Source organism: Artemia franciscana, chromosome 8 (assembly GCF_032884065.1).
Source record: "Artemia franciscana chromosome 8, ASM3288406v1, whole genome shotgun sequence".
NCBI classification, from domain to species: domain Eukaryota; kingdom Metazoa; phylum Arthropoda; class Branchiopoda; order Anostraca; family Artemiidae; genus Artemia; species Artemia franciscana.
This window is the reverse complement of record NC_088870.1, coordinates 42,230,959-42,252,263: the sequence shown is the minus strand read 5'-3', so window position 1 is coordinate 42,252,263 and position 21,305 is coordinate 42,230,959. Positions and strand designations below refer to the sequence as shown.

The following is a 21,305-nucleotide window of genomic DNA, read 5'->3' as shown; positions in this document are numbered from 1 at the left end:
TTTTTTGCTAGAAGAAAGATCATGGATGCGTGTTTATTTGTTTGTTGTTTTTTTTGTTCTTGTTTTTTTCCCAAGGGTAATCGTATCGACCCAGTGGTAATAGTATCGGAAGAAGGCCCATTCGAACGGAAAATAAAAGCTATAGCATCTTTTCTAAGTGAATTAAAGAACTACAGGGCAACTAGGCCCCCTCCCACGCTCATTTTTTCCCCAAAGTCACCGAATCAAAATTGGTTATAGCCATTTTGTTCAGCATAGTCCAAAAAAATCTAATAACTATGTCTTTGAGGATTACTTAATCCCCCACATTCCCCGGAGGAACGGCTGCAAGTTATGAACTTTGCCCATTGTTTACGTATAGTGTTGGCTATTGGGAGGTATACAGATGTTTTCAATTTTTTTTCTGGTGGAGGGGGGTAGGGGGAGGGGTTACATGGTAGAATCTTTTCATGGAGGAACTTTTCATGGGTGAAGAGAAATTTCCATGAAGGGGCACCGGAACTCCAAACATAATTTAAAAAAATTAAATGAAAAAAGCAAGTTTTTTCAACTAAAAGTAAAGAGCAATATTAAAACTTAAAACAAACAGGAATTATTACGTATATGAGGGGGTATGCCCCTCGTTGATACCGCGCTCTCTACGATAAAGCTTCTTTTTAGTACTTTCAAAAGAGTTATTTATTCTAATTAAACAGCCTTTGTGATTCGGGGGTCATTCTTAAAAAATTGGAACAAAATTCTAACTTTAGCGTGAAGACCGAGGCATCGGAGAGAGCTAACCCGCTCATATACGTGATAATTTCTGTTCGTTTTAAGATTTAATGATTTTTCTTAATTTCAGCTGAAAATTTTTTTTTTATATAACTTTGAACAAGAGAAGATTGAGTATCTAAAATGTTTTACTTCAATAATTTCTTATTTCACTGAAATTCATATTTCGGGAAGTTTGATTTTTTAATTCACTTTTGTATGTTTCGTGTCGTATATACTCGCGTCTACAAAAAAAAAAGGAAAGAAAAAGTATCTCCAAAAAAGTGAAAAACAAGCACCATCTTTGGTAATTGTATTTTTATTGGTCGTTGGTAAATTTTCAGTCACAGATCCTAGTAAATATTAGGAATACATTCAAATTTGCAAAAGGAAAAACTTATAAAAGCAAAAGATGGAATTATTATTGTGGAGCTTCAAAATTAAGAAAGAAGTTAAACTCATGGGGACTCTACTTATTTTATGTGTATTGCTGTGCTAAACTTTGTGCAAGATAGGAATGAGTACCCCCAATACCTTCCTTTAATGAAATTCATTTATTTGGAAGCTATATTTTAATTCCCCTTTGTATGTTTTGTATCGTATATACTTTTATGTATAAAAAAGGACACAAAACGTGTCTTATTTAATCTCCTATGACTCTAAAACCATCGATTATGGTACTTGTTTATCATTTATTGACACTTCTTTGGTCCTTGTTTTTTTTTCTTAGTCTCTGGTAACTTTCTTTTATCAAATATTTTTTTGAACAGGTATTTCTTATCCTTTTGATTCTGGTAGAACTCTTAGTTGAATTTCGGTTCTTAAAGACCTCTCCACAAAATATAAAATATAATATTTTACATTTTTTTTATCACTTAGGCTTCCCTCTGGCTTAGGACCAGGGGCTCTGTGTAGAGCTTAAAAGGTAATCACGGTTGAGCACCTCCGCTGTAAATGTGCATCCAACTTGAACTTCAAAATAATTAAAAATAAAGAGGGTCGTCATTTTTTTTTTTTTAGTTCTTATGTTTTTTTAAGGTTTGATTTCATATATTATCCTTGGATTTTTATTAGTAATTTTTATTTTGTCATCGTGCAGTGAGGACGGTCAAGCGGAGGTCTTGACCGAAATATTTGCATTATAGTCTAGGTTTTTCACTGGCTCGTATTATTCTCGTTTCTCTCTTCTTTATTTTTTTTTCGTTTTAACTTGACCTTCTTTTTTTAGAACGGAGTCAAACGCCTTAGACGCTGCTGCACAAGGAGCTGCTAATGCAGTAATGGTTGTGCTAAACATCTGTGCCAGTCTCATTGCCTTTCTCTCCTTTATTGCATTTGTTAACTCACTCTTTGCTTGGGTTTTCCAAATGATTGATGTTGAGGGTATTACTTTTGTGGTAAGACATCCAAACTCTATGTGGTTAAATTCTTCTACTGTGATACTACTACTACTACTAACAACTCATTATAGGACCAAGCCGCCTAAAGCCGACACAGCTAAGGACACTTTTCCTCCATCCTAATCTATTCTAAGCACCCCTTCTTAAACCCTCCCAAGAAGTTACCGTTTCCCTTAAATCCTTGCTTATGACATCCTCGTACCCAATTTGGGGACGACCGCTTTTTGTTTGGCCCTAAACGGCTGCCATAGCATAAGTGCTTTTATCTATTCGTAAGAATCAACACTATTAAAAATATATTCGTTGGAGACTAAAAAAAGGAAATACTTCTAGCAATATTATATAGGAGAAATTACAAATTTGAAATACTTTAAAAAAATGAATGTTAAATTTCAGTAACAGAAAAAAAAGCACAAAAAATATAGGAGCTACTTCCTTCAGTGTACCAGTAGAAACTTTTTAAGGGTAAAAGGCTCCAAGAATATTTTAGGGGAGGGATACTTGAAACAATTTATTTTTTGCCATAATAATATAATATTATAATATAATAAACTATATAGTATAATATAATATAATATAATAAACAATTTAAATTTAAGTACAATATATTCCCCAATAAAAAAAATCATTCTCATTATATTTTTTGTTTTCTAATAGGACAACTAATTGCCAACTGTCTTGCTTCTTGTCAAATTACCATTTTGCTAGTGTTACTATAGTGCGTAATATACTTATTTTATTTTTATTTTTTGGAATTTACATGTCTTACTTAACAAATGTGAGGCTCCTTGATCTGAAAGATTATCCAAGGTGGTGTAAACAAGGGTCTGGACAAAATATGTTGCTTGGCAGCCATCCATTGAGCTGGTAGAATTACCGCTCAATTGACAAGAGTAACTCTTCTTTAAAACGCGTCATCACTATCAATTTATTGGAATAACAACTCCAGTCGCCTAATGGTTTGGTATGCACTCCGCCCTATAACTTTGAAAAGTGACAATAAGAGTTTTTGTGCTTCCAGCACCTCAGCTGTAGCTGAAAGCTCATATTTAAGGCAATCTGTAGCAGCCGAAAACAACTATCTTAAAACTAAGAGCACTGCGAAGCAAGTGCGTTTTTTACAATCTAACCCTGGGTTCCTAGTGATGCAATTTCACCCAAAAAAGACTGTTCTTGCGTGATCCGTTAAATTTTCTCTCCGTTTTTTTTTTTTTTTTTTTTTTTTTTTTTTTTTTTTTTTTTTTTTTTTGCTGCAAGCTTCTGCTCAGTGTTGCCAATGCTTCAAAAGAAAAAGTACCGTAAAACGCCCTAAAATTGTACCACTGATCCAAAAATTGTATCATGTCTATTTTATTGCGTGTTGTACTTGTACTAATTTATTTAACAGGCGCTTAAATAAATTTGTAAAGTAAAACTTGTAACTCTAGAAGAGAAAACAAGTAAAAACTAAAATTCCCTCCGCTCGCTGTGTCCTGACGCCCAGTCAAATCTTATTGTACCATATTGTACCACATTTTGTAAAATGTACCAGAAAATTTGTGATTGTACCAGAATGTACCTTTAGAAAAGGAAAGTACCAAAATGGTACAATTGTACCACTGTTGGCAACCCTGCTTCTGCTTCATAATAGCTCAACGGCTGCGTTAAAATGTTTCTGCTGAGTCGTTGAAAATTGCATCCGTTATTTTAAATTGAAAGCATTATAGAACGATAAATTGAAAGTAACTGAGAAACTAAACATGTTTCTCATCATCGCTATCATTTTCAATTTGTTTGGCTCGTTTTACCTCGGCTTGTCTTTCATCATTATGAAATACAGATTGCCGAAGCTTTATTTTTTATCGAATTATTCATTTGCTATTAGATATGCTTTATATGAAATTTTATCAATTTGTGAAATCTTTATTACAAGCGATACATACTTTTAAACCAATAATAATTTTTACTATAATAGTAAAAAATTCATCTATAAATTGATCCTTTTGCAGGAGACAAGTTATCAAGTTAGTAGCCCCTGGTATCCCTGGTATGGCTAGATTTTAAAGTTTGAAGTTTCGAGATATTGTTTATAAAAAGTTATTTTAAAAAATGTTGGTATTATTACTTGTAATAAAGATTTCATGAATCAACATAATTTTATATTTTGTATATCTAATGACTGATGTTCAAAATGATATTTTATGTAGGGTTTTTTGAATAGCTAAAGAGATTTGAAAAGGAATAATTAAATACATATACATTTTCAGCACTCTTTCATTGTACTCTTAAATTAAAAAACCGTTTAAATTTTATAGAGCTCGAATATCGAGGTAAGGCCGTAGGTCCAACCTCTGTAAATTAGAGCTCTGAAATGATCTAATATAAACCATGCACTAGTTGAATTATCAATTTATAAATTACAAATTCTCGTTCTTTGATCAAAACTACTTGTCACCATGAGTAGTGCAATTAATTCACCCGTAAATAATAAAAAATTACTAAATGAGTCTAAAATTAATAATAAATATCTTAAGATACAAATACTTTCACTAGAATAATTTAAAGGTGGCAATTGGTATTTGGTAGCGTTTATATCTTCTAAAACACCTAGTTTGCCATCTTATTGCGAGCAAAGGGCAAATAACACATTTGAGGACATTTCTAAATTGTAGGAGCCTCATCAAATACAGAAAACCAACTTAATCGGTTCATACAACCTATCTAATTCGGGGAATTAGGAAGAAACTCCAACTTGACCCCATGAGGGGTTGTCTACTTTCAAAATCTGTGTACACCAACTAGTTCACATTATACAAAGAGGACGAGTCGTGCGAAGTGTACCTTGTGTGGTGCAAAGAAGTATGGTGACGTATAAAAGTGACCTTTATCCTTTTCGCCACTACAACATGAGTTGATTCAAAAATGTAGAAATTTTGCAGATTATCAGTAACAATATTTTTTTTACATAATGATAGTCCCCCCCCCCACCCCACGCAAGAAAAAACAAATAATATCAGCAAATACTGATTTGTCTTTTAAATTAAGGGTATTCATCTAATGTCTCAATTTATGATTTTTTTCAGAATATTTGAAAAAAAAATAGATTCGTTTTTTCTATACATATGCGTAGATACATTAAGTTAACCACTAGATATTTCGGTTAGAACCAGCTAACTTTTGAATTAATAAACTAGTTTATAATCCCCAGTTTTTAGCTTCTAAAGCTGGTTTCCCCTGAAAAACATTTGCTTGCTTTAAATTAGTTTGGTCCAATTTGTCAACAAAATATTTTTTATTTTTTCATATAAAAGGAAAGTTAATGAAAAGCGGCTAAGAATTTCCAATCTTTTGCAGCAAATAAATGGTACTTAAAATTAAAATTTTAAGTTTGTTTTTCAGTTTTAAAATGAAGAGGATTGTCTCCTCCTCAATCTCTCGATTTTTATTTTAAAAAAAAAAATATTTGGCGCTTTAAAAAAGCTTCATATTCTAAATCAATGGCCCTGTATTTCAGACATTGTTTTTATAAAATCGGCACAATAAAAGTCAAACTTTAGCGTAAAAGTGAGGGATTAAGATTTGGAACAGCCCCCCTCCTAGGCAGAATAATTTTTGTTTTTTTTTAAGTTTTAATATCATTCTTTACTTTTAATTGCAAAAAATACATTTTTTATTTAATTTTCGGTCATTTTGATATTCTGGCTGGAAATTCCCCCAGCTCTCAGCAAAATATTATCCCTCGAAAATTCCTTACCACAGAAATCCCCCTTGCAAAATTTTCGCACATTATCCAACGACAAATACCATATGTAAACAGTGGACGGTCTCCAAAACTTGCAGTCCTTTCCCTACACTTACTTAGCATTTGATCCTCCTACGTCCTTGGGCGAAAAGGGGGTGACGGTTGTGTTGTACGCTAACTTGGGCGATCTTGTGCCAAAGACCAAAGTTAATTCAATGGGGTTCGGAGACTCGTCACCTCTTTCTCCGGGGATTGACCAATGGTGCTGTGTTATCTTTGACTCCTTCAAATGCCGGTTTGAATCCAACCTCATTCATCGTATGAGAGGCTTCCTTCGCTCTGGTGGGTCATATGCCCCCAGTACTTCCCATCTTCTTATTTTGATCTTGTCGGTCATCGGTGGTTGCTCGGTATCCGCCCTTATCTGGGCATTGGTTACTCTCTCTGTCCAATGTATTGCAAAGATTTTACGTAGGCATTTGTGCAGTCGAGCAGTGTTTTCTCAGCATTCTTTGAAAGGCTCCAGGACTTGCATCCATACAAAAGTACAGAGAGTACACTACTCACTAAACAATGCTATCTAGAGTGCTATGGAAAAAAAAAATTCCATGCCCACGAATGGTCTACGTAGTGCAGGTACCAATCTCTTGATTCCCTCCTTCGGCTGAGTATTGCAACAAGGGGCTGGGGGGAAATCATAACACACCTCCCGTACCCTCTCGCTCTTCATATTTCTCCAGGTACCTTTTTATAGCTGTGTGAGTAAAAGTCGCTACATGTGAGTAGAAACTATTTAAAGAGAACCTTACTTCTTGCTCGACAATTATAAAAAGTTTCATGTTTGTGATATAAAATATTTCGATATGTTGAGTTAATGCTTAAAGAGCTTAATACTAAAACAGTTAATACTTACATGGAAAAACCTCAATTAAACATTGAAATATTTTAATGCTAGAGCATCGAAAAATGTTTTTAGATTTCTTTTTTACATTTTGTGTTTGAAATTTAACATTTTAAGTTTTACAAATGGTTTAACATGAAGACAATAAATATTCCAAACAAATTTTGTTTCTTCTTCAAGAGATTTCATTTTTCGTGTGATTGAATTCCAGTTGAGATTCATCGTACTGACGGACCATAAATCAAACAGTTCGTGGTAGCGAATTATGGTGAGGAGCGACCCGTGCAATAGTACAATAGTAAACCGTAGCGACCCGTGCAATAGTAAACGGAATTTCAATACCAATATATACATCAAAAGAGTCAAATTTTATGAGATTTTAAATATATGAGTTTCATCAAGTTTAGTTTTACCCATCCAAAGTTACAAGCCTGAGAAAACTTGCTTTATTTTCGAAAAAAAAACAAAACAACTATATCAGAGAACCCAACTGTAGAGGTTTCAAGCTCCTATCTGTAAAAATGTGGAATTTTGTATTTTGCCTGAAGAAATATCACAGATGCATGTTTATTTGTTTATTGTTTTTATGGCATTTGGTATTTACCAAGTGAATATAGCGATCGCAATTTCTGTCTGTCTGTCGGTCTGTCTGTCCCGGTTTTGCTAGTCTGGGCACTTCCGGAAAAGCTAGGAGATGAAATTTGGCATGCGTATCAGGAACCAGACCAGATTAAACTAGAAATAGTCGTTTCCCCGATTCGACCATTGGTGGGGGAGGGGACTGGGGGACAGTTAAATCAGAAAAATTAGAAAAACTGAGGTATTTTTAACTTACGAACAGGTGATCGGATCTTAATGAAATTTGACATTTAGAAGGACCTCGTGTCTCAGAGCTCTTATTTCAAATTCTGACCACAGTCGTTGACATTGGGTGGAGTTGGAGGGGAAACCGGAAATCTTGAAAAACGCTTAGAATGGAGAGATTAGGATGAAACTTGGTGGGAAGAAGCTCTTGGCTCTTTTGACCTTGTCACAAGTGCCATTTGAGCTCTTGGCTCTTGTCTTTTCTAGGGGTGATCGTATCTACCCAGTGGTCCTAGAATGTAACAGGAAGGGTCATTTTAACAACTATTAGAAGTTCTTTTGCCCTTTTTAAGTGGCCAAAAAACCTGAGGACAACTAGGCCCCCTACCACGCTCATTTTTTCTCAAAGTCACCAGACCAAACTTTTGAGATAGCTATTTTGTTCAGTAATGTTGAAAAATCTATTAACTACGTCTTTGAGGATGACTTCATCACCGGGTTTAGCGGGGGAAGGGCTGCAAAGTAAGAACTTGGCCCATTATGTACATATAGAACTGGTTATTAAGATAAGATTTATTGATCATCAAATACACATACAATATTACATTTTACTATTCCTCCAAAGGCTCCTTGGCCTGTAAAGAAGGGGGAGGATGAACGAGTCACTTACACAGAGAATAAAAAAAAATTAAAATAATCACTTACTCACAGAGAGAAGAGCAAAAAGGAGAAGAAAAGAAAATATAAGTAAAATAAAAACTATAGAAAACAAAACTAAATAGAGTATATGTATATCTATCTATATTCACAGGTGGGACACAGGGACCCAACTACAATGGCGCGTAACTAATATGGCACGTAACGACTTACGCGCGCGGGGGGACTTGGGGGGGGCACGAAGTGCCCCCACCAACTAGATGTTGGGGTGGCGCGAAGCGCCAACCCAACAGCTAGTATATATATATATATATATATATATATATATATATATATATATATATATATATATATATATATATATATATAGATATATATGTATATATTACGTTTTTTTTATTTGGCCTTTAACATTTCCCATGGCCCTTGTTTTGTCATTATGAATGGCATATCGTCGAACATTTGTTTCTTTTAGTACTTCAGGTGGTGAGACAAAATCTTCTTTTTCTTCCATCGATTTATTTTGTCCAGGTTTTTAGCTTTCAAAGGTATGGTAGGCATTGATGACCGCCTTCGTTTCTTTTAATTATTGAGGATGTGGGACAAAAACTTCCTCTTTTGCCTCGGCTCGTCTTTTCTCATTATTAAATTTAAAAAAACTAGTTTTTTTAACTGAAAGTAAGGAGCGACATTAAAACTTAAAACGAACAGAAATTACTCCGTATATGTAACGGGTATTCCCCTCCGCAATCCCTCGATCTTTACGCTAAAGTTTTTAATTTTTTTAAAAAGCAGAATTGTGGCAAAGAGTCAAACTTTAGCGTAAAGAGCGAGGGATTGCGGAGGGGAAAACCCGTTTCATATACGGAGTAATTTCTGTTCGTTTTAAGTTTTAATGTCGCTCCTTACTTTCAGTTAAAAAAACAAGTTTTTTTAATTTAATTTCTGAACGTTTTTGAATTAATGCATGTTTGATTTTGGCTCTCCGCATCTAAATTATTAAAATGAAATTCGCACATTAATTCTCTTTTTGGCTAAATGGCTTTTGAGAAATAAGGAGTGGGGAAGGAGGCGTAGTTGCCCTCCAATTTTTCGGTTACTTAAAAAGGCAACTAGAACTTTTAATTTTTAATGAACGTTTTTATTAGTAAAAAATATACGTAACTTAAGAATTAACTTACGCAAAAAACTTTTATATTCTTATATTTTTATTATGTATATGAGGGGGTTTTTCCCCTCGTTAATACCTCGCTCTTTATACTAAATCTTAAGTTTTGTCCCAATTCCTTAAGAATGACCCCTGAATCAGAAAGGCCGTAGAATTAGTAGTTGAAATTACTAGAAATACTTTAGCATAAAGAGCGATGCATTTATCTCCTCCTAAATACCTCGCTCTTTATGCTAAAATATTTTTAGAACCCCTCATATGCTTAATAATCTCTGTTCGTTTTGAGTTTTAATCCTACTCCTTACTTTCAAGTGAAAAAACTTTTTCATGTTTATTTTTTCATTGTTTTTTTAATAGTAATGCTAGAAAATCCTGCGCCCTTTTCATTGAGTTTCTCTTCCCCCATGACATATTCCTCCAAGGAAAGATACTCCCACATAGATCCCTCCCCTCAACCTAACCCCCCAAACCATAAGAATCCCCCTGAAAACGTCTGTACACTTCCCAATAACCATTACTATATGTAAACACTGGTCAAAGTTTGTAACTTGCAGCCCCTCCCCCAGGGACTGTGGGGGAGTAAGTCATCACCAAAGACATAGTTATTATGGTTTTCGACTATGTGGAACAAAATGGCTATCTCAAAATTTTGATTTGTTGACTTTTGGAAAAAGAGGAGCGTGGGAGGGGGCCTAGGTGCCCTCCAATTTTTTTTTGTCACTTAAAAAGGGCACTAGAACTTTTCATTTCCATTAGAATGATCCCTCTTGCGACATGCTAGGACCATTTGGTCGATACGATGACCCCTGGGAAAAAAAACAAAAAACAAATAAACACGCACCCGTGATCTGTCTTCTGGCAAAAAATACGAAATTCTACATTTTTGTAGATAGGAGCTTGAAATTTTTGGTATAGAGTTCTCTTATACGCTGAATGCGATGGTGTGATTTTGTTAAGATTCTATGACTTTTAGGGGGTGTTGCCTCCTATTTTCCAAAATAAGGTAAATTTTCTCAGGCTCGTAACTTTTGATGACAAAGATCAAATTTGATGAAGCTTATATATTTAAAATCAAAATGAAAATCCAATTCTTTTTATGTATCTTTTAGCATCAAAATTCCGATTTTTAGAGTTTCGTTTACTATTGAGCCAGGTCGCTCCTTACTACAGTTCGTTGCCACGAACTGTTTGATGAAAGATATATCTTCGAACCTTTGTTTCTTTTGATTGTTCAAGTGGTTGGACAAAAACCTCTTTTTTCCAGCGATTTATCTTGTCCAGGTTTTTGATTTTCAAAGGTATGTTAGGCATCGGTGGCTTTATCCATGTCAAAATACAAAAGTTTTCCGTTAATATTTGACAAACAACATGAGGATTCTATCCTTTCAATGCAAAATTTTAATAGGCGAGTCCTGGGAGGATTTTTACAAGGAAATGAGCCAATGAGACGAGACTTGTATTTTTCGTTAGGTATAGTTAGCCAAGGCTATTACAGGTTAGCCCTTTGAATATTTTTATTGGCTTCTAAAATTTGATTTAGCCTATTCCGATTTAGATGCTTTTTAAATATGTATCTTTGCGCTTCAACGGCAGTAGTGAACCGTTTCTGTGTGAATATTTTGCGGCTTTCCCGCAACCGCTACCCGTGAGCCGTTTTGTGTTAAAAAAATCGCCCCAGAGGAAACCAAAGGTAAAGCTTCTTGAGCTGGAAATAACAGATCTGTTCCAGCTCCTGCTGGGTTTGACCAATGATGCTTGCAAGGATCTGAGCAAGCAAAAAATTAATTCTAGAAGATGGCTCTGGCGATGATGATGGCAGAGAGAATTCCCATGTAAAAAATCTTCTGGCTTAAAAATTGGCAGTTCTTTGACTGATTTGAAACTCAAAAGGAAAACAGCAAAATAATAGAATGCTAGATTTGTTGTTACTGATAGTTCATAAAACAATGTTGGAAAAAAAGAACTTGAGGGTTTCAAAACAAAACTTGAATGAATATACCATATGAGAATCATCACGTTTTATATTTAGAACATAGCAACATGTTAATGTAGTAGGGATACAAAAACATGCTGGACTGACCCATTGGTCCGCTTTGAAAACCCAAGATTTAAGAAATGATATTATACTTTTAGTTTTTAATGAAATTTTGGAGTTTTTTTTTGTCATACTTTTGGCTTCCCCGACATGTTTCTCCATTTGAAAAAATTGTCTATTTGCCTTATTCAGAAACAAGCTGATAGGGAGGAGGGGTCTTTCCCAGTGTGTCGAAAAAAATCAAATTATGTATTAATTGCATAACTATTTGCATTAGCAAATCAAAAATTCCAAGTTAAGTGATAGAAACAATATTAGTATGGTATGAATAGGCTAAAAGTTCAAGTTACTAAAGATGTATCCCTGAGATTGGTCTTAGGTGGCGTATCCCTTAGATGCTAAACTTATTTATTTTGAATCATCTCTGGGATGGTGCCTTGGCAAGTTCCCGCTTTCTCCATATATTGGGACCACGCCCGCTCATATTGGGAATCTTAAACGCGCTGTTTTGTTATTTTTTCTTTCTTTTTTTGAAAAAAATATTGTAGCAGTTTTCATCTGACAGTCCTAAAATCTTAATCTAATCCTCTGTTTTCTGACAAACAATTCATTTTACGAAATTCTACCAACTTTGTATATTTTATTCATAACACTAAGAGCACCACCTTCCCCCTGTTCCCCTAAACCAATCGAATATAAAAATTAAATATAAAGTTTTTTGATTAATGGAAAAGCCTTTTGTTCTTTTTTTTGCAATTTACAAACCATAAGAAAGTAGCAACAATAAAAGGGAGAAGATTCTAAGATAAAAATGCAAATTTTAAAAAGCCTTATTTAAAAAGAAAAATTGATGTTGAAACTCAGATCTCCTCTGTCCCAGACAGACCCTTTATATGGGGACAATTCCCCATGACCTTTTAGGATCCTTTCTACATAATGAAAGGAGACAGTCCCTTCCAACACAGGAAAGGACTAATAATAAAAAAGGTGGCAACCTCCCCTCCCCCTTTTGACTTGGTTGCATTATCTTTTTGATTAGTTTTCATTTAAATTTACAAAAGTCTGTTATTTATAAAGAAACAAGGTCATGAAAATCCAAGACAAACTTAATATAAACGAAATAATAAGAGATAAAAACCGTTTTCTTCAAGTAAATTAATTTTTAATAACTTTTTTCGCAAACGAAGTTCTTCAGAGATAATCAAAGAGCCACATTAAATCAAAGAGAGCAGAAACAAAGTCAAATAGTTTTTTAAACGCAAAACTACCATAAATTATTGTAGAAAATAAATGAAACCCAGCACAAACAGAAATTACAATAAATAATCAAGTCAAAACGAACATAATTGCCATACTGAAGAATAAGGCTAACACACCCTGTGCCTTATAAAGACTGGTATATAATGGTATATAATAAACGAGTAGAAACTACCACATCGAGGAGTAGGTCTAAGGCTTCTTGTGCTTTTTAAAGACCAGAACATAATTTTATTTTATTTAAAACAATCTGTAGTTTGATTTATTGTATTTTCATTCCTCATAAAATCAAACAAAAAAAACTACAATCATAGATACAAAAAAAAAATTCACTACAATCAAACTATAAAAAAAAGAATATGAACTGATAGTTTCACATAATCACTTATATTTATTCCTGAAGGTCCTAATAATTTTGGGTTAATCAAATTTAAAAAAGAGAAAACAATTAAATTTACAGTAAAGTGCAAATTGTGTTGAGGCGTCAACACAAAGAGCTCAATACAAAGCTCTTCTTTGTTTTAGTTTCTGCTCATTTTGAGTTCTCATAGGAACAGATCTCATTCGTCTTCTCATTTCCTGTTCTCATAGGAACAGATTACTTCATTTGTGAAAGAAACAGAGGGGTCAAAGCTTGATCCCTCTGTGTAAGAAAGGTTTCTTTTTATTCTCAGAAAAACTATTGTCGCCGTATATGATACAGATATGCACCTCCTGGCGACTTTTGACTACACTTATACCCACGAAAGCACTAGCTTAAATGTAACGCTACATTTGAATGGCGCACCTATTCAACTGCGGTCCGCCACATTTTCTTTTTTTTTACAGGCAAAAAGACTAAAGGCACAGTTTCTATACCCTTTTAAGTTTTGCAAGATTTTCCAATATGGCGAGATTAGGCCAGTTGTATCCCCCTTAAAACATTCCAAAGACAGTTTGGCCCCTGAGTACTGCTCGTACAACCAGTGTACAGAAAATTTCTCATATGCGGGAAGTAAACCGTGCAATTTAGTTTCTGGCTTTAGTTAGAAATTTTTGAAAACTTCTTTTACGCCTTAAAATTAATTTTTCTAGCTTAGTAATTTTCAAAGTTTCTTCAATCCATAATTCTGACTCAGGTGGAAAATTTTGACATGCAGAGCTAGCATTTTTTAAAGCTTGTTTGTTAATAATTACATCACACGATATAGCTGGCAGTTGCTATTGTAACTTGTATTTTTCGTTACTCGCCAAATACTTAAATACTAAAGGGATCTTTTGACGAATTAATAAATGAAATTGCAAGTTTCAAGGTAATCAGCATTGCGGGACACTCATAATCAATAGTATTGATTACCATAGTTTGCGTGATCATTGTAGAAAGTTTTTGTAAAACGTATTCTTAGAGAGCAAAAAATACTGGGAACTTTTTTCAAATTTCGACAGGCTATACCTCCCCCTCCCCGACGAGTATATAGCACCCATATTCGTCATCAGGGCTATAGATTACTCCCTATTCCATTGTCAAACAGTCCGCTACTCACTGATCACCTAGTAGTCATATTTTTGGCGAATGGCTCCCTGACTACAAGGGGATTGAAAGCAATTCAAGATATCAAAGATTTCGAGTTATCGAGATTTTAGTGATTAGGAGTCGACCGTATAAGATTTTTATGGAAGGGATGGTCGTATAAACTTTGGAGGAGGGCCACTCAATTTGAAATTGAAATTTCGTATTTTATTTTTAAGACTCAAAAGTAATTAGAGGGCAACCAGCCCACTCGCATTCTTTTTTACCCGAATGATTCCGACCAAATTTAGAGATAGTCATTTTGTACAAAATAGTCTGAAGGTCAAATAACGATGGTTTTGGGTTTGACAACCATTTTCTCCCAGCCAAGGGTTGTAAGTTATGTAAGTTGCTTTTTGTTAACATGTAATAAAATGGAAGGTGTGGTTGTATAGACTTCTGAAGGGGCTCATTATATTGGAAATAAACGTTCTGGTTCCATTAACGCGATTCTCCTAGGTTGAAAGCGAATTCTATTCCCTATAGCATTGAAATACGTAACAAGATTTCCTCCTTTCTCATAGGCTTAATTGCTCTTTGAGGGTTGTACCAGAATATCTAAGGACTTTAGCGTAAAGAGCCAAGCATTGAGGGGGGGGGTTCAATCCCTTTTATATACGGAATAATTTCTGTTCGCTTTAAGTTCTAATGTCGCTCCTAAATGCAGTTTAAAAAACTTGTTTTTTTTTATTTAATTATTGTATGAAACCATCAGGAAGTAAAATTGTTCCTGCATCTAGCTTAACTAGTTTATCTGAAACACACCAAACACTAAAAAACTCGATTTTGAATAAACCAAAATCAATTTTGCCGGCTCTCTGTCTTGCGAAAGTAATCTCTCTCCGCTCGCAGCGATTACTACCATTGGTAGTTCGGGCTCTCCGCCCTTATAAATGGCTCCTTCAAAAAAGTGTTATTTGGAAAGAAGGTCCTTACCTGACATCCTTCGAATTCAACTTTTGTGGGGTTTTGTGGCGGAGTGGGGGGGGGGGTTAAGGGGTCATTACCTACATTACTGTACAAGGTTGCAAAAAATCATCTACAATATATTATGATTCTAGCTTGAATGGCTAAACAGCTTTTGTGTGGAAATGATGCAAGAAAAAGCCAACTAAGTGGTTAGATCTTTAAATCAAACAGTTCGTTGTAACGAACTGTAAGTAAGGAGCGACTTGGCTCAATAGAAAACGAAACTATAAAAAACGGAATTTCGATGCCAATAGAGATATCAAAAGAATTCTATTTTATGCTGAATTTAAATATATAAGTTTTATCAAGTTTCGTCCTACCCATCAAAAGTCACGAGCCTGAACAAATTTGCCTTATTTCCGAAAAAAGAGGGAACAACCTCCTAAAAGGCAAAGAATCTTAATGAAAATTACACCATCATATTCAGCATATCAGAGAACCTTACAGTAGAGGCTTCACGCTCTTCTCTACACAAATGTGGAATTTTGTACTTTTTGCCAGAAGAAAGATCACGGATGCGTGTTTATTTTTTTGCTTTTTTCTCCATGGATGATTGTATGGACCCAGTGGTCCTAAAATTTCTCAAGAGGGCTCGTTCAAACGGAAGTTAAAAGTTCTAGAACCTTTTTTAAGTGCAAGAAATTGGAGGCCTAGGCCCCCTCTCGCGCTCATTTTTTCCCAAAGTCACCGGATCAAAATTTTGATATGGCCATTTTGTTCGGCATAGTTGAAATACCTAATAACTATATCTTCGAGGACGACTTAATCCCCCACAGTCCCAGGGGAAGGGCAGCAAGTTATGAACATTGCCTATTATTTACATATAGCCTAGTATTGGTTATTGGGAGGTATACAGAAGTTTTAAGGGGGAATTCTTTCTGGTGAGGGGAAAGGTAGGGGGAGGGGGGTATGGGGGATATTTTTATGGGGGAAGAATGGATTCCCCAGCATTATTTATTTAACAATTAGAAATTAAATAAAAAAAACAAGTTTTTTCAAAAGAAATTAAGGACTAAAATTAAAACTTAAAACCAAACAGAAATTAATACGTACATGAGGGGGTGCGTCCCCTCGTCAATGCCTCGCTCTCAACGTGAAAGTTTATTTTAGCAATTACAAAAGAGCTATTTATTCTAATTAAACGGCCTTTGAGATTCAGGGGTCATTCTTAAAGAATTGGAACAAAATTCGAAGCTTAGCGTAAAGAGCGAGGCATTTACGAGGGAGTGAACCCCTTCATATTATGTATATGAGGAAGTTTGCCACCACCTAAATACCTTGCTCTTTACACTAAAGTTTGAATTTTGTTAAATAATGTCCGATATTAGAAATAATTTATTTGAGCCAATCTTGGCATTTAATTTTACCTTGAGCAGCTTCATAACTGTGATTTTTATGTGATAATGAACAGAAGATAGTGTATGTTCATGACTTGTGGTTGTTATAAAATTATAAAAAAAAACAAGTTTTTTCCAACTGCAAGTAAAGAATAGTGTTGAAAGTTAAAACGAACATAAATTATTACGTATATCTTTGAAAGATCTCTTATATCATTCATTTCAGTCATTTGAAAATTGCTTAACATATTACTTTCATTTTCATAAAAATAATTTCCACCTCTTTCGCGTTTTGTTACTATTTTACAATATTGGTTCCACAAATATCACTAATTTAAGTTACTTGGGAGGGTCTTTCCATGGAGAAATTTCTCGTGGGGGAAAGAAATTTTCCATGGAGGGAGAGTTGGATTTCCAGACATTTAAAAAAAAAATTATCAGCAATAAAACAAAAAAAAAGTTTTTTTTCAAAAAGAAAATAAGAAGCAACAATAAAACTTAAAACGAACAGAAAATATTGCGTATATGAGATGGATTGCCTCTCCTCAATAGGTCGCTTTTATGCTCTTGTTTCTTATTTAACTTTTAAAAGAGGTTATTATTTTAATTAAAGAACCTTTGAGATTCAGAAGCCATTCTTGAACAACTGGAACAAAAATGAAACTTACATTATTATATGGTTATTATTAATTAAAAAAAAGTAAAGGTAATATGCATTAATTCAAAAACGTTCAGAAATAAAATAAAAAAAAAGTTTTTTGAACTGAAAGTAAGGAGTGACATTAAAACTTAAAATTAACAGAAATTATTCTGCATATGAAAGGCGTTGTCTCCTCCTCAACGCCCCACTCCTTACGCTAAAGTTTTTAACTGTTTTATAAAGTAGATTTGTGAGAAAGAGTCGAAATTAAGCGTAAAGAGTCGAGCGTTGAGCGTTGTACTTACGGAATAATTTATGTTCGTTTTAGGTTTTAATGTTTCTCTTTACTTTCAGTTAAAAAAACGTGTTTTTACCTAATGAACAATAGCATCAACAACGCCAATGTCAGGAAAAGAAAAGACAGACGTTTTGGATAAACACATTTCAAGTTCGATAGAATTGTTGAAGACACAGGCGAACAACAATGTGAACAGCTTCCTAACTTTTTTGAATGGCTTCAGATTTGTCTGAAATATCAGAGGCAGCGCTATAGGGTTGCCTACAGTAAAAGTCATACGGCTCCAATGTTGTTTTTTTTTTTCAGAGGCGCATCATATGAAAGCGGTAATTGTGCAAACTTCAGAGGCAGTTCATTCGATTGAAAATCAGAAGTTCTAGTGCCCTTTTTAAGAGTCAAAAGTGATCAGAGGGCAACTAGCCCCCACAAAACTTTTTTAAAACACATCCGATAAAAATTTGAGATAGCCATTTTGTTCAAAATATTTCGAAGATCATATAACAAAAACTCCGAAGTCAAGAGAAACCCACAGGGCCTGAGGGAAGGCGTTTTAAGTTATGCCATGGGGGTATATATGGTTCTTATAGAAGGGATGCTCGTACAAACTTCAGAGAGGGCTCAATTTATTGGGAATTGAAAGTTCTAGTTCAATTTTTAAGAGTCAAAAGAGATTGGAAGGCAAATAGATCATGTAACAAAAACTTTTGGGTCAAAAACACACCCCAGGGCTCGGGGGCAACGTTGTAAGTTATACCCTTGCGGCATACATGGTTTTATAGAAGGAGTGCTCGTATAATTTTCACAGAGGGCTCATCTGACTGGAAATTGAACGTTATAGCTCCAGAGCCCGGGCATATAAAGTTTTTGTGTAGGAGAGGTCGTATAAGCTTCAGAGGTGGCTCATTTGAGTGGAAATTCAAAGTTCTATTTACTTTTTTCTGAGTCAAAAGGCGTCGGGGGAGGGCTTCTATCCCCCCAGAGGGTACCTATCCCCCCTAGACACACCCTATTTTGCCCAAATGCATCCGATCAAAATTTTGACATTGCCAGTTTGTCCGAAATTGTTCAAAGATCAGATAATAAAAACTTTGGGGTCAGCATAGCCACCCACACCCAAAGCCTAGGGTAAGGGTTGTAGCTTATGCCCTGGGGGCAAATAAAGTTTGAGAAATGGTCGTATAAACCTCGGAGGGGACTCAGATGATTAGACATTGAAAGTTCTAAGTCCCTTTTTAAGAGTCTGTTTGATCAAGACAGGCTGTTTGAAACTCGTACCTGTTAGTGGGGCAGGCCCACGTCAGCAGTGGCAATCACCGTTTGACAGGTGGCCCAGTGAAACGCAGGACCTGCTAATTGATTTCTTCACCGTACTCTTAAAAACTATCCAAATATCCGAGAATCCAAAATACTCGTGCCAATAATCACACGTCACCAATTATCAGAGCTAGCGAAATACGACTGCATTGAATGAATGCTAGATGCGAACTGAACTCGTTTTGTAACTGGTTCAATACTATTATAAATCGGTTTAGTAAAATATTTTGTTAGATAATGTTTAATTAAATTTGAATATAAATAATTTAGTGAGTATTCCCCCAAGTCTCTGTTCAAAGAAATATTTTTATTTTTTTAGATTAATTTCATTTTATTTCGACCCACCTGTTTTATCCCCAAATGATTACTGATGAGTGAAATTTTTTCAAAAAGTATCGTGTGGGAGGTATTATTAAATATATGCCAACCTAAGGCAGAACCAAAGGAGTTGTTGGTACTATTTGAAATTAATGCCTTGTCTATGTCTTTTTTATGCTAGTGCAGCCGTTTTTCTAGATTCTGATGGGTCCTGCCAACATAGTAATTTCCACAGTCATAAGGTATTTCATAGACCCCTCTCTGGGCGAGGAACGTTATAGTAGAATATAATACTTTTATTCATTTACAAGATACATTTTCAAACAGTTCTTGGTGACGAACTGTAGTAAGGAGCGACCCGGCTCAATAGTAACCAAAACTCTAAAAAACGGAGTTTTGATACAAATAGTTACATCAAAAAATCGCATTTTAATGCTGATTTTGAATATATAAGGTTTTTCATCAAGTCTAGTCTTACCAGTCAAAAGTTACGAGCCTGAGAATATGTGCTTTATTTTAGAAAATAGGGAGAAAAAATTATTAAAAATTAGAAATTTAGAATTTTTTTTTTTTATGGCACTTGGTATTAACCAAGTGACATATAGCGATCGCAAATTCTGTCGGTCTGTCTGTCCTAGTTTTGCTACTTTAGACACTTCCAGGTAAGCTAGGACGATGAAATTTGGCAGGCATATCAGGGACCGGAGCAGATTAAATTATAAATAGTCGTTTTCATGATTTGACTCTCTGGAGGGAGTGGGGGGTCGGTTAATTCGGAAAATAAAGTATTTTTAACTTACGAACGGTTGATGGGATCTTGGTGAAATTTGATGTTTAGAAGGATATTGTGCCTCAGAGCTCTTATTTTGAATCCCGACCAGATGCGGTGACATTGGGGGGAGTTAAGGGGAAACCTAAAATCTTGGAAAACGCTTAGAATGGAGGGATCGGGATGAAACTTGGTGAGAAAAATAAGCAGAAGTCCTAGATACGTGATTGACATAACTGGAACGGATTTGCTCTGTTTTGGGGAATTGGGGGTGGGGGGTTAATTCTGAAAATTAGAAAAAATGAGGTATTTTTAACTTACGAAGGAACGATCGGATCTTAATGAAATTTGAAGTTTGGGAGAATATCGTGTCTCAGAGCTCTTATTTTAAATCCCGACCGGATCCGGTGACATTGAGGGGAGTTGGGGGGAGCCTAAAATCTTGGAAAACGCTTAGAATGGAGGGATCGAGAAGAAACTTGGTGGGAAAAATAAACAGAAGTCCTAGATACGTGATTGACATAACTGGAATGGATCTGCTCTATTTGGAGGGCTGGGGGGGGGTAATTCTGAAAATTAGAAAAAATGAGGTATTTTTAACTTACGAAGGAATGATTGGATCTTAATGAAGTTCGAAGTTTGGGGGAATATCGTGTCTCAGAGCTCTTATTTTAAATCCCGACCGGATCCGGTGACATTGAGGGAAGTTGGGGGGAGCCTAAAATCTTGGAAAACGCTTAGAATGGAGGGATCGGGATGAAACTTGGTGGGAAAAATAATCAGAAGTCCTAGATACGTGAATGACATAACTGGAATGGATCTGCTCTGTTTGGGGGGTTGGGGGGGGGGTTAATTCTGAAAATTAGAAAAAATGAGGTATTTTTAACTTACGAAGGAATGATTGTATCTTAATGAAACTTGAAGTTTGGGAGAGTATTGTGTCTCAGAACTCTTATTTTAAATCCCGACCGGATCTGGTGACATTGAGGGGAGTTAGGGGAGGAGCCTAAAATCTTGGAAAACGCTTAGAATGGAGGGATCGGGATGAAATTTGGTGGGAAAATGAGCACAAATCCTAGATACGTGACTGACATAGCCGGAACGGGTCCGCTCTCTTTGAGGAAGTTGAGGGGAGGGTTAATTCTGAAAAATTAGAAAAAATGAGTACCAGACCAGATTAAATTAGAAATAGTCATTTCTCCGATTCGACCATCTTTGGGGGGGAGTGCAGGGACGGTTAATTCAAAAAATTAGAAAATATGAGGTATTTTTAACTTACGAGTTGGAGATCGGATCTTAATGAATTTTGATATTTAGAAGGACTTCGTGACTCAGAGCTCTTATTTTAAATCCCAACTGGAATTAAGCCTCAGGTTTTCCTTTTAAAACAATCTATTGATTCTTAGAATTTTGCTAGA

At 35.1% G+C, this 21,305-nt stretch overlaps 1 protein-coding gene across 8 annotated transcripts in view; it reads left to right on the top strand.

The window, feature by feature from the left end:
- LOC136030452 (sodium/nucleoside cotransporter 2-like) overlaps positions 1-21,305 on the top strand; it is a 126,086-nt gene that overhangs the window by 95,415 nt on the left and 9,366 nt on the right. For all 8 annotated transcript variants that reach the window (XM_065709452.1, XM_065709453.1, XM_065709455.1 and 5 more), the window contains one exon: positions 1,979-2,147. In XM_065709452.1, the coding sequence (XP_065565524.1) occupies positions 1,979-2,147 (169 nt within the window). The remainder of the gene's footprint in view (positions 1-1,978; positions 2,148-21,305) is intronic.